This window comes from Chrysemys picta, chromosome 23 (assembly GCF_011386835.1).
Source record: "Chrysemys picta bellii isolate R12L10 chromosome 23, ASM1138683v2, whole genome shotgun sequence".
Lineage (NCBI taxonomy): Eukaryota > Metazoa > Chordata > Testudines > Emydidae > Chrysemys > Chrysemys picta.
The window spans coordinates 15,325,682-15,340,013 of NC_088813.1; the positions used below are offsets into that span (position 1 = coordinate 15,325,682).

Consider the following 14,332-nt stretch of genomic DNA (forward strand, 5'->3'; position numbering starts at 1 on the left):
TAACAGGCATCACAGAAACTTGGTGGAATGAGGATAATCAATGGGACACAGTAATACCAGGGGACAAAATATATCGGAAGGACAGAACAGGTTGTGCTGGTGGGGGAGTGGCACTAGATGTGAAAGAAAGCGCAGAATCAATTGAAGTAAAAATCTGAAATGAACCAAACTGTATCATAGAATCAATATGGATAGTAATTCCATGCTTGAATAATAAGAATATAGCAGTAGGGATACATTACAGACCACCTGACCAGGATGGTGATAGTGACTGTGAAAGGCTCAGGGAGATTAGAGAGGCTATTAAAATAAAAAACTCAATAATAATGGGGGATTTCAACTATTCTCATATTGACTGGGTACATATCACCTCAGGGATGCAGAGATAAAGTTTCTTGACACCTTAAATGACTGCTTATTGGAGCAGTTAGTCCTGGAACCCACAAGGAGAGAGGCAATTCTTGAGTTAGTCCTAAGTGGAGCACAGGATCAGGTCCAAGAGGTGAATATAGCTGGACCGCTTGGTAATAGTGACCATAATATAATTAAATTTAACATCCCTGCGGTGGGGAAAACACCACAGCGGCCCAACACTGTAGCATTTAATTTCAGAAAGGAGAACTACACAAAAATGAGGAAGTTTGTTAAACAGAAATTAAAAGGTACAGCACCAAAAGTAAAATCCCTGTAAGTCGCATGAAAACTTTTTAAGGACACCAAAATGGAGGCTCAACTTAAATGTATACCCCAAATTAAAAAACATAGTAAGAGAACCCAAAAAGAGCCACCATGGCTAAACAACAAAGTAAAAGAAGCAGAGAGAGGCAAAAAAGCATCCTTTAAAAAATGGAAGTTAAATCCTAATGAGAAAAATTGAAAGGAGCATAAACTCTGGCAAATGAAGTATAAAAATATAATTAGGAAGTCCAAAAAAGAATTTGAAGAGCAGCTAGGCAAAGACTCGAAAAATAATAGCAACATTTTTTTAAAGTACATCAGAAGCAGGAAGTCTGCTAAACAACCAGTGGGGCCACTAGACAATCAAGATGCTAAAGGAGCACTCCAGGACGATAAAGCCATTGCGGAGAAACTAAATGAATTTTTTTGCATTGGTCTTCGCGGTTGAGGATATGAGGGAGATTCCCAAACCTGAGCCATTCTCTTTAGATGACAAATCTGAGGAACTGTCCCAGATTGAGGTGTTATTAGAGGAGGTTTTGGAACAAATTGATAAACTAAACAGTAAAAAGTCACCAGGGCCAGATGGTATCACCCAAGAGTTCTGAAGGAACTCAAATGTGAAATTGCAGCACTACTGTCATCTGTAACCTGCCATTTAAATCAGCTTCTGTACCAGATGACTGGAGGATAGCTAATGTGATGCCAATTTTTAAAAAAGGCTCCAGAGGTGATCCCGGCAATTACAGGCCGGTAAGCCTGACTTCAGTACTGGGCAAATTGGTTGAAACGATACTAACCAACAAAATTGTCAGACGCATAGATCAACATACTTTGTTGGGGAATAGTCAACATTGTTTTTGTAAAGGGAAATTATGCCTCACCAATTGACTAGAATTCTTTGAGGGAGTCAACAAGAATGTGGAAGGGGGATCAAGTGGATATAGTGTATTTAGATTTTCAGAAAGCCTTTGACAAGGTCCCTCACTGAAGGCTCTTAAGCAAAGTAAGCTGTCATGGGATATGAGGGAAGGTTCTCTCATGGATTGGTAATTGGTTAAAAGATAGGAAACAAAAGATAGGAATAAATGGTCAGTTTTCAGAATGGAGAGAGGTAAATAATGGTGTCCCCCAGGGATTTGTACTGGACCAGTCCTATTCAACATATTCATAAATGATCTGGAAAAAGTGGTAAACAGTCAAGTTACAAAATTTTGCAGATGATACAAAATTACTCAAGATAGTTAGGTCCAAAGCAGACCTACAAAAGGATCTCTCAAAACTGGGTGACTGGGCAACAAAATGGTAAATGAAATTCAATGTTGATAAATGCAAAGTAACGCATATTGGAAAACATAATCTCAACGATACATGTAAAATGATGGGGTCTAAATTAACTGTTATCACTCAGGAAGGAGATCTTGGAGTCATTGTTCTCTGAAAACATCCGCTCAATGTGCAGCGGCAGTCAAAAAAGTGAACAGAATGTTTGGGCATCATTAAGAAAGGGATTGATAAGAAGACAAAAAATATCATATTGCTCTATATAAATCCATGGTACGCCCACATTTTGAATACTGTGTGCAGATGTAGTCACGCCATCTCAAAAAAAGATATATTGGACTTGGAAAAGGTTCAGAAAAGGGCAACAAAAATGATTAGGGGTATGGAACGGCTGCCGTATGAGGAGAGATTAACAAGACTGGGACTTTGCAGCTTGGAAAAGAGACAACTAAGCGGGAATATGATAGATGTCTATAAAATCATGACTGGTGTGGAGAAAGTAAATAAAGAAGTGTTGTTTACTCCTTCTCATAACACAAGAACTAGGGATCTCCAAATGAAATTAATAGGCGGCAGGTTTAAAACAAATAAAAGGAAGTATTTTTTTACACAACATACAGTCAACCTGTGGAACTCCTTGCCAGAGGATGTTGTGAAGGCCAAGTCTATAATAGGGTTCAAGAAAGAACTAGATAAGTTCATGGATGATAGGTCCATCAATGGTGACTAGCCAGGATGGGCAGGGATGGTGTCCCTAGCCTCTGTTTGCCAGAAGCTGGCAATTGGTGACAAGGGATGGATCACTTGATGATTATCTGTTCTGTTCATTCCCTCTGGGACACCTGGCATTGGCCACTATTGGAAGACAGGATACTGGGCTAGATGGACCTTTGGGCTGACCCACTTTGGTCATTTAATTGCCTGTTTTTCATTGCCACATTATCACCAGGGAAAACACTGCATGACACAATGAAATCAGGCTAAAACTGGACTAACTCTAGACATACCATTCTATGTGCTGTGCTGAGGAAACCTCTGACAGTGGGCTTAAAACCTTGGCTATGAGTCTACTGAAGAACACACAGAAACATTAACTGTTTTCCCATTTATCCAGAACAACAGTAAACAAATAAGATGGAACAGAACCCCCCCCCCCAAATAGAACAGTTAAAAAAAACAAAACAAAACAAAAAAACCCTTCAATGTACTCAGCAAGGAAATGAAGTCCACAGAATCAGACAGCGGCCAAAAGAGCTGAATCATAAATCTATCTAAGCAGGGACCTTGAGCAAAGTGAAAAGAAAAAAATAAAAAGACAGACTCGGGGAAAATAAGAATGGATCACACTGGAATCAGTCTCAGATAGCTCAGTGCAATAGCGTTTGCTTCAGGGCTAACTTACTAGCAATGAAAACTCAGCAGTGAATTCACAGGAGCAATTGGAACACAGAGCGGATGGAAAGACACGTGTAAGGAAGTGGTGGAGGGGAGGAGGAGGAGGAAGAGTATAGCAAGGGAAGGCTTGGGAATTCCTATAAACATCTTGTCCTACCAGCTGTTAAAGGAAAACCCCAACAAGCTCGCCAATTACTGGGAACAGGGCCTTACTTCCTAATGGAGCTTTAAGAAGCAACTCACAAACGATCAGGGAGCCATCAACAGGCAACCTGATGATGTAATGACAAGGGACAGGCTGACCAACGATTGCAGCGTCTAGGACCCCTAGTCATGGACTCCTTTGCACTAGACATAGTACAAACCCAGAACAAAGGGGCAGTCCCTGCTGTTAAGAGCTTACGATCTAACTATAAGACAAGAGTCAACAGATGGGTGGTTGGTTTGTGCATCCGTCAGGGATAGCTGAAGTTATGTATTAATTTAAGAGACTAGGTACCTTCGGGAACAAGCGATCTACTCAACAGGGGCTCATGTAACTTTCCTTACCATCACCCTCCCTTCCCTGTGCCCCAAAGAGCTGACAGTGTCATTTACGCAGGACACAACAAATAGGTGTAGCAAATCATACGGAGGAGGACAATTATCTTAGCATTCTGACAATCACTAATAGGTGTATTAAAATGCAGCTAAAAGCAAGTGAGGCAGTGGTTCTATGTATAAACCACAGTAGAGTTGTCTCCTGCTTAGGGGAAGGCGGTGGAAGGTAGGACTTCTGGGTCCTATTCCTAGCACTTCCACTGACTTGCTATGTGGTCTTGGAGGAGTCACGTAGGCCCAGGTTTTCAAAAAGTGCCCAATTAGTTTAGCAAGCCCAATTTGAGGTACCCAGGGCCTGACTTCCAAAGGGTGTTCAGCACCCACAGCTCACACTAACTTCCCGTGGAGAGGTGGGTGCTCAGCGGCACTGAAAGTCAGGCTGTAAACACCTCCGGTTGGACACCCCAGAACTGAAGCACCTCCAATTATGGGGTGCTATTGCAAACTTGGGCCTTATCTTCTAGGTACAGATGAACGCCACCAAAGAGCACAGAATTATTACACCGGCTACCTCCTTCTTTCTCTCAACCACTGTTGTTAAAGAATACCAACCAGTGAAAACTATGGAGCCCTGCGAGCAGGCTGGTATTTGCCTCCTTGAACAACAACTCCAGGAGCCACCCTTTCTGCTCCAAGCCTCCCCCCCAAGTGCGCTCTGAACCCTGGATAAAATGGGCAGAAGGATATGCCATACACAGAGAAGAACTGGCTTTTGCTGCTAGGTATATAAGGCAGCCATGATTAGAGATGCAGGTCAAAGAGGCTTTCCACACCAGAGTGACATAAGTCCTCTAAAGAACAAGTGAAACATGCTGTACTCTGGTACCCAAATGCCTGAAAGCATTAAGGGATTCTTAAGAGGGTGCAGAACGGCGGAAAATTGCCCTGGGTGCTCACTCAACGAGAAGGAGAGAAATATCTCATCTGTAGCTGCTGCAACGAGGACGCACTTTTAAATGGAAACGGCAGGAACCCGAGCAAACATGATGGGAAGAAGTAATGATGTGACGCAGTGGGTCTAACATTAAAACTAACCCCTTCCCCTAACCACAGGGGAAGTCCCTGAGGGAAATCCAGCCCTGCTCAGGGGTGAGATCTGCCTGCAATGGAAGAGGGGCACTCCTGCAGGACAGGGACAGATGGGATTCAACTCTTGGCTCTGCCATGGGCTCCTTAGATGATCCTTGGCATGTCCCCTAATCTCTCGGTGCCTCTGACTCCTACTATAAAATGGGGATACTAATACAGCCTGTTTCCCCACTTCTGTCTATTTAGATGGTAAGGTCTTTGAGGAAGACACTGCCCCTTAGTAGGTGTATGTGCAGCACCTAGCGCAGTGATATCCCTGATCTGGCTTTCAGCCTTTAGGCATTACTAGAATACAAATAATGATACTGAGCCAACACCTTCACTGACTGCAGCCATCAGGATTTTCCATTAATGTCTCCCATTCAAGCAATTCTGCTCAGTTTACATAACACAAAATCAGGTCCTGAACTGGTTAAGAAGCAGAATGATTGTAATGTTAATGATTTATAGCCCATCAGCCAAAGGTTCAAGCCTCTGTTTAAGACTAGGACCCTCAGAGTCAGGAGTTTGGGGCTCTTCTTAACCCCCTGAAAGCGCCATACCAACAAAATAAGAACTCCTCAAATTCTCTGCCCCCAGAAGTCTCTAATGAAGCTGATCCAAGCATCCAAATATTTCTACTCATATTTTTAGATGAGACTTTGAAAAATGGACCTGTCAGTACAGTGCCATTCATTAGGCCGGGGTTAGCAATTACAATAAACTCCCTTAGAACCCCGAGATGGCTGCTAAACAATAAAACACCACCGAATCAGCATATTCACAGACTGTTCTTGAGCATACAAACAGATGTCGGAGGTAAGTTTCATTTGTCTTATAATATCCCTCCCCCTCCCCCCTACCTCTTTACTGGAGCTAGAGACATTTTAGTTGCAATTTTATGGTGGGGGAGATGGTTAATCCCCTTTTGAAGTGCACCCCTTTTAACATTTGTAGCAATAATGGACATTCCATTTTCTATCTTCCGCCTTTTCTTCTTTTCCTCCCCCCCCCTTGCCGAGAGATACAGCTTTATTCAAAAAGCTTTGGTGATTAATTTTAATGGAAGTTATAAATGAGAGCTTTATACAATTGTATCATGCATGAAGAGGATTATTATTCTGATGGATTACCATAAAAATGAAGTTGATGGAAATTCGCTCACCCAACAAACCAAAATTCATCTGTTCTGTTTCAGCTGCACAAAAACCAGATGTTCGGAGGAACAGAACAGGGGGCTTAATCTCTGATGAAAGGGAGGGTCGCAATTTGTATTATCACCTGGCATAATTTCATTCCATTCTTGAGCCCTTCCAAACCATTGGTCTGATCCTACAAATATTAGCATATAGCATGACTCATTCATGTATTGCCATTGAAGTGGCCAGGGATAGGCGTGGGGGTAAATTTACTCACAAGTTTTAGTGGAGGTAGGATCAGCCACCATTGCTACGCTCTTTTGGGCTCTGTGCAGGTGAATTATATTCACACCCACTCTGCGGTCCTTTTGCACTGTTACAATGGTGTAAAGAGGCCTTGGGATAAATGAGAATCAGATCTCTGGGCTTCAAGGGATCATTGTGTGGTTGTACAGGTCTGGCAGAGTGAATCCCACCGAAGATAATGGGGCTCTGCATAGGGTCAGAAATCTGTCTGCATGGATCAGGCTGCAAGACTGGGACCTTATATTTTAATTGTGCATGTTACATGTAGAGCCATAGTCATCTAGGGCACTGTACTTGCCAGTTTATGCTAGCTACACATGCAGTCTTTATTCCATGAATAAATACAGAACTCCGATCTTTTTGATTGTCAAGCCAGTGCCTTCCACGAGTACTAAATTCACATTTATTTTATTTCTCCCTAGATTGATTACCTAATTGGTACCCAGCAATCTAGCAAGAACCACTGTTCCTACTGCTGCAATTTAATGCCTGCTTCTACCACTGCCAATTTAGAACAAGGACCACGGGTCAGATCATCATTTAAATCAGCAAGAGGTGATGCAAACTAGTGCTATTAATAGCGACAGCGCGTGTACATGTTAATTGGAATATATCAGTTGCAACAAAGATGTGAGTAAGACATCAGTGGAGATAAGCTCAATCAAAAGACATCATTGCCTGACGGGAGCCAAGGAGCATTAAAGATTTGCATGGGATATTACAAACTTCTTTGCAGGGAATGAAAAAGGAGAAGAGATTTTTGAGAAATGTTCCTTTGAAAGTCCCCCCTTGCATCCATTAAGAGTTCTCATGCAGATTTCCCCAAACCATCCATCCTTGAATCAGTTTGAGAAGACTGAAGTAATGCAGGAATTTCTACATTTAAAAATACTGGACCAAATTCACCCCAGCATAAAGCCATTGAATAAAAGCACCACCCAGTGCAACGTGATTAACTGTCTCTGGTAAAGATAAGATCAGATCAGTGCTGCTGTAGCGGGTAGGCTGTGGGTCAGGATAGAGGTGGCGGGACAGAGCAATCCGAGAACACAGGATTGGAACAGTAAGGGATTCTGCAGATCAGTATAGACGTGTTACTGCAGAGCTTTTTATAGGGAGCAACAGCAGTAGGGTGAATAGATGGGCAACGGAAGAGCTGGTCTAAATAACAATTTGTTGAATAAATTCTGCTCATTTCTCCATCTATTAGCAAAAAATGTATTTGCAAATAGTTGTTGGTTTTGTATTAAAAGCAGCCGTAGCTGGACTGGACTATCCAGTTAAGTACAGGGCTGTATTGAGGTGGTGTGGCAGGGCTGTGGGGGAATTCAGTGCTGGATCAGGGAAGCAGAAGTTTCCAAAAAGCATGCTGGTGGCTGCACTAAGTCTACGAGCCAGTTCCCCACCTGCCTCCATGCCAAATTCACATAACTTAAAAACTAGAACCCATTAAATTTGAAACTGCAATGAAGCAAAGGCAAAGGGGTAGGAGGGGCAATAACAAAAGGTGGGGGAGAAGTGGGAGGAGGAAACGTTTTCTGGTCTCTATACTCGCCAGATGTTTGCGAACTATTTTGATGCTTCTTTTAGGGCGAATAATTCCCTTTTGTACATTGCTTTTTATTATTAAAACTATAAAACAGTGAAGTTATAATAAAAAGATGCCATGTGTTGCGATCTTATCCTTCCAGCTCCTCCACTCACTGCTCATATCTGGGGACCCATTCCCTGATTCTTTCTTCATCTAGAGCCGTGTAATTCCACTGACTTCGGATGAGCTATTCCTAATTTATGCTGGTGGTGTGAGCGGGAGATGGCTCAAGCCCCTAACTGCCTAGGATATAATCTTGTAGGTGCTTGGATCTCAAATAGAAGCCCATTTGGTAGGATAAAACAACTGGAAGCATGTTGGACCGAACTGGGGAATCTCAGTACAGTACTCTCGTGGTGAGCCAGTTTTCAACTCTGAAATACATCCCAAGAGGAAACAAAATCAAAGTCTCTTGCACGGCACACAGACACAGGATTGAAGGCTAACAGATGAAAGTTTAATAAAGCAATAATATCAGGCAACAGCAGCAGCAGCAAATTACATGACCTTCTCCACAGTGTTGCATGACAGATGTTTCTGACAATAATGTGTGTTTCAGAGACAGGCCGTATAGGGGATATAAATTAACCAAAGCCAGAATGGGGGGGGAATGGTGCCTCTTTTAACCATCCCAGCAGGAGAAGAGCATGCGTTGGTGGCTCATTTGTGATCTGCAAAGTGAAATAACTTTCTTTCTAACCTCTTTAAGTAATTGCTAGCCAGTTTCCAGCATTACAGAAGCAGCAAATGGGAAATAAACAAGCCTATAGTAACCACCATGTAATCCCAGCATAACAAACAAGACTGCATAAGAGCACATGGTAACCCAGCCTCCCTATAGCAGAATTACCGGTCACATTTTCATCGCTGTCTCAGGGACTTGGATGTTTAATGGGAACTAGACATTCAAATCCATTGACCAGTTTTGACTTCAGCCTACTTGTAAAAAGAGTTGATAACAGAGAAAATAGATAATATAACAAATAAGAGAGCAAACAGGGCTGATAACAGAGCACATAACTGATTTTCCAGCTAAGAGGCTGAACCTTCCTCCCCACCCTGGAGCCTCTCATTTTGTTCAGCTCACGCCAAAGCATTATTATTTTCATTTTTTCTCACTGAAACAAAAGACTGAAGAGATTTAGTTTGGGGTTGAATGAAACATTTATCTCAGCTTTTTTTGTTTCATTTCTGGGTGTCTCCCCCCACTTTCTTCTTGTTATTTTTTTCAAAGAAATCTAGCTACATTTCAAAACAAAACCTCGTTCTGAAAGGAAATGTTTTGATTTTTTTGCATTTTTTTCTTCATAATTTCATAGATTTAAGGCCAGAAAGGACCATTACGATCATCTAGTCTGACTTTTTGTATAACACGGGCCAGAGAACTTACCCAAAATAATTCTTAGAGCAGATCTTTAAAAAAAAACACCTTTAAAATGGTCAGTGATGGAGAAATCACCATGACCATTGGTAAATTGTTCCAATGGTTAATTATTCTCCACATTAAAAATTTATGCCTTATTTCCAGTCTGAATTTGTCTAGCTTCAGCTTCTAGCCATTGGATCATGTTATATCTTTCTCTGCTAGATTGAAGAGCCCATTATTAAATATTTGTTCCTTATGTAGATACTTACAGACTGTCATCAAGTCACCCCTTAGCCTTCTCTTTGTGAAGCTAAATAGGTTGAGCTCTTTGAGTCATCACTTCTTCTTCTTTTTTGGCTAAAACTATATACCAAATTTGACCCAAATTCACAAATAATTTCTTTCAACCCCAAACTGCATTTTTAGCAAATAAACTATTCATCCAAAAAGTTTCGCTCAGCTCTGCCGACAAAAGAATGCAGTAAACCCAAGCCGCACCACAGAAGAGCTATGAGTAAAAACAAGGCACAAAACAGCCCCTATATCTGGCCCCCAACTCACCCTATTGTGCAACCAGCTTCTGCCTCGATCGTCCAAATGCAGTTGAGGTTGTGATCATAGGGTGTTGGGTATCCAGGAGACACTATCCGCCCTGATGACTCTCCTCTGATAGTGCCTCCACACTCCGCTGAAAAACAAACAAAACATATGCACTGCTTAGGAAAAGATTCTTGATGTTTTGTGGTTATATACATCCAACTACCCCTAACACGGCTCACACACAAAGGATGTTGTACAGATGCATCTCCTTCCTGGGGTAACCTTTTATCACTAATGTAACTAATCACAGATGCAAGTCTCAGCCTATAATTACTACAGAGCGTGGCAGTTCCTAGGTAGGAATCTCTCTTTTCTCTTAGAGAGATTCTCAACCTTGTTAGATTAAAGCTAATGAGACTCACCTCATCTGGCTTGCAGGGTGAGTCAGCAGAATAGCTCTGCACCTCTCTGCAGCACAGGTTCCTACAACCTGATGTGATCTCACAGCAGACCAAAGATTCTTTCATCCCCCTTTGGCTTCACAGTGCACAAGTTTAGAGCTTATTAGCATTCAAGCTTTCTTTAATTCACACTTTGTGGAGTGATTTGAGAGAGCATAATACCTTTGCCATCCATATGCAAAAATATTTAATAATGATTCACAAGCATAATAAAGCCAAGTTATCTACGTACCTGATTAATTGGCTTATAAAGAACATAGTGCCTCCCCTCTTTAATGTGTTTTCTTAAACATTTGTTACAATTCTGTGAATTTTCACACACACAGCACTGAGGAGACGATGAGAAGTTCAGCGGATTATAAAAACGTGGCCTTTTAATTTTAGCAGCCAGAGCTAAAGTTCGGTATAAGGTCATTGCATAAATTGAAGCCAGTTTGCTTTTGACCCAACTCCTAGTGTGTCATTCCTGAGCTTGAAAATAACCCACCAGTTGTCGAGACTTTCCTATGGAACAGTGCGCCAAGAGATTTCATCATGCACTGGAAATACAGGTTAATTGTGCAGCTATCAGTTAACAGGATATTAGGGCTGGGCTGATCATCACTGAATCATAGTACTGTAGTTAGAGGTGGGAAAAAAAATCTATTGGATATTCTAGTCAATACTACATGCTTCTTACCATACATTTCCTAATGCTTTGTCCAGCCTAGTTTTAAATGTCTACAGCAGTTTTAACTGCTATAATGAGTTATTTTGCAGTTACTGTGTAATAACTTTCAGAGTAACTATGCAGTCAATTGTGACGCTACTGTATATCTTCTTTATTGGCAGATGGGGATATAAATCTTTCCATTAAAAAGGGGGTCTCCTATTTTATCATGTTTCTTGTTTAACTAGTTTGCCATGATTGTATGTACACACACACACACACACACACACCTCTGTTTGTGGGTCTTAAATAGTTTTTTTATTGTTTCCAAGGTCGGGGGGAGAAAGAGAGAGAGAGAGAGAGCATGCACACACAAAATTTTGTTGCGGACAGTCTGGTCTATACTCCATGTGGACGTTAAAGTTCACGAAGATGATGCTGATGATGACAAGCAACCAATTTTCTTTACTTGGATTCTCTTAGCTTTGGCCTAACCTTGGTGCCTACTGAAGCCAAATGGGAGTTTTACCACCAATGAGAATTTCGCATGAATCAAAGAAGAGTTAAGCCAATGCGGAAGGGTTCTGAGAGTTAACATTTTGATGGCCTCCTCAATTGGAAGCACTGTATTTGCAAGCACAAAGACCACGATTTGTCCATGTACATGGACATTGGCTACAGCTAATAAGTGCCTGGCTGCCTATCTAAAATAAAGAACTAACAATGGTTACGTAAAGGGCTGTTGAGGTGAGTGTGTACACGCATGGAACTAATCAGACACATACTGATTGTCCATTCACCACTACTTGTCTATTGTATCCCTTTCCAACATCCTCCTCCTCCGTCTATATATATATAATAGGCTCTTCAGCATAGGGACATTGTCTTCCTATGTGGTCTGTACAGCATGTGATATATTTTGAGCACTTCAATCTAAACAACAATGATCTGTTTGTGCACACAGCTCTCCATGCTCCGTGAGCAAATGGATGCAACTGAAAATATCACAAGAAGCGATAAAATCAATATTGCAAGTGAATTTTAAGGATCCTCCTCGAAAATTTAGCCCATGGGGGTCATTTACTCATTTTGGATACTAAGGTTTTAATTTCAGACTCTTCTAGGCAAGAATGTACTGCTCTTGTGGGGTAAGGAGGAGAATGGACCACTTGGGAGTTGTGGAGAGGAGGCAAAGTAGGAGAGTTAATGCAACAGAGTTAAAACCGCGGAGAATCTGGGATTAAATCCTGTGTAGCTCTCAAATTAAAGTGATTTTGGACTTTGAAATTTAGATCTCTACTGATGTCTGCCATCATCGGAAATCACCCCTCTGCTTTAGCACATTTAAGAGAGGACAAAGCATTAGCAGAGCTGTGCTGAAGGGACCAGAGCTTGAAGATGACAGCAAGGGGTGCAGGACTGGGGCACATTAAACAGGGGGCTGTTTGTGGAGAGCATGCACAGCCCGGTCCTCTCAATCTATAGTCACAACGCGAACATAAAGATGTCTGACAAAAGGACATGTGGAAAGGGCTCTACAGTGCTGTCTCTGTTAGTGTAGATGGATGTGATCAGCATGACTCCATCTCAGGCTAGTGGACTGGTTATGCAGGCCAAAGGGGCATTTGGGACGCGAGATGCAAACAGAGCACTTAGCTAAGAAATGACAGCGGTCGTACCTACGCACACCGGCAGTGGTTGGTCCCAAGCTCTGCGTTCTCCTGTCAAACAGACCAGCGCCCTGCTGCCTCGTAACGTATAGCCAGGGTCACAGTTAAAGGACACAGAGCTGCCCGCAAAGTGCCCTTCGTCACGGACCTTGTAGCCAAACTGTGGGATGCCGGGGTCCTCGCACTTAATGAGCTCAAAACCTGGAACCAGAGACGAGGAAGCTGTTTTCATCAGATATTTAACAGTCAGGTACGCTAATAAGTGGGAAGATAATAAAACAGTTACTGCTTTTCCCGGGTCATCAGGTGTGAGAATTTTCTTCTCCTAATGTGGATCTCACGACTCGTGGGAGAGAAGGAATGTTCAATGAATCATGGTATTGTGATTAAGACACTGGACTGGGACTCCAGGGATTTCAGTGCCCAGCTTTGTCAGACTTTCTGTGGGACCTCTGGCAAGTTCCCCAGGCCTTGTCTCCACTAGAAAGGGTTTGCTGGAATAACTATCCCCATACAGCTGTACTGATACATCTTCCTTGTGGAGATGCAGCTTATACCAGCTCCATGAATGAAATAAGCTATGCTGGCCAAAGGACTTTTTACTAGTATAATTCCATCTACTCTAGGGATGACTATGTCACGCTTCTAACTGACACCGCTATGCCACTAAAATGTTTAAGTGTAGACCGTCCAGGGCTTAATCTCTTTGTCTCCCAATTCTCCATCTGCAATATGAGGATAAGAATGTTTCTTCTTTGCCATACTTTCTCTGTGATGTCTATTTAGGCTACTGGCTTTTTAAGGCAAGGATGGTCTCTCAGTATGGGTTTGTACAGCGCCTCACACAGTGGGACCTTGGTCTCAGTTGGAGCCTCTCGGCGCAACAATGACAGTCTGGGTTTGTCATCTCATGAGCAAGCAGGCCTGTGACTTACTAGAAAACTGTAGCTCAAAGCCTTTACTCGTGTTCTCGCTGTTGGAGATAAATTCAAGCCACATGCTGCTGGAGGTGCTGTTGATACGGGTGCCCAGCATCTCAGTGCGGCTGAAGGAGCCCAGCAGGCGAGCAGAGTTGTTGTTACCGTCATAGACCTGGAAGATTAAAAAAAAAAAAAAAAAAACGTATATTTGGTACTTCAGGGGTCTAGCCACTAGAGGGGGACAGAGAGCCACCCGGTGTTATCACGGTGGCACCCGTTTAATCATTGAACACGCTAATGAACATCCACAAGGATGCCTGTCACCGGGCTACTGACTGATGGGCCAGAATGACGGGACCACCGCGGAAATGGGAAGGAATGGAGTCAGGGGAGGAAGTTGGGAAATGCAGCACTTCTTAAGAAGGCGTGCCTCAGTATGTATTTTATCACCATCTACACCAGGGGTTCTCAAACTGGGGGTCGGGACCCCTCAGGGGGTCATGAGGTTATTACACGGGGGGGGTCGCGAGCTGTCAGCCTCCACCCGAAACCCCGCTTTGCCTCCAGCATTTATAATGGTGTTAAATATATAGAAAAAGTATTTTTAATTGACAAGGGAGTTCACATTCAGAGGCTTGCTATGTGAAAGGGGTCACCAGTACAAA

At 42.5% G+C, this 14,332-nt stretch overlaps 1 protein-coding gene across 1 annotated transcript in view; it reads right to left on the reverse strand.

The window, feature by feature from the left end:
• Positions 1–14,332, reverse strand: part of CSMD2 (CUB and Sushi multiple domains 2) — a 563,976-nt gene that overhangs the window by 159,800 nt on the left and 389,844 nt on the right. Inside the window, exons 23-25 of the mRNA XM_065576901.1 lie at positions 13,683–13,839; positions 12,757–12,948; positions 9,989–10,115 (exon numbers count right to left, since the gene is read on the reverse strand). Coding sequence (XP_065432973.1) covers positions 9,989–10,115; positions 12,757–12,948; positions 13,683–13,839 — 476 coding nt within the window. The remainder of the gene's footprint in view (positions 1–9,988; positions 10,116–12,756; positions 12,949–13,682; positions 13,840–14,332) is intronic.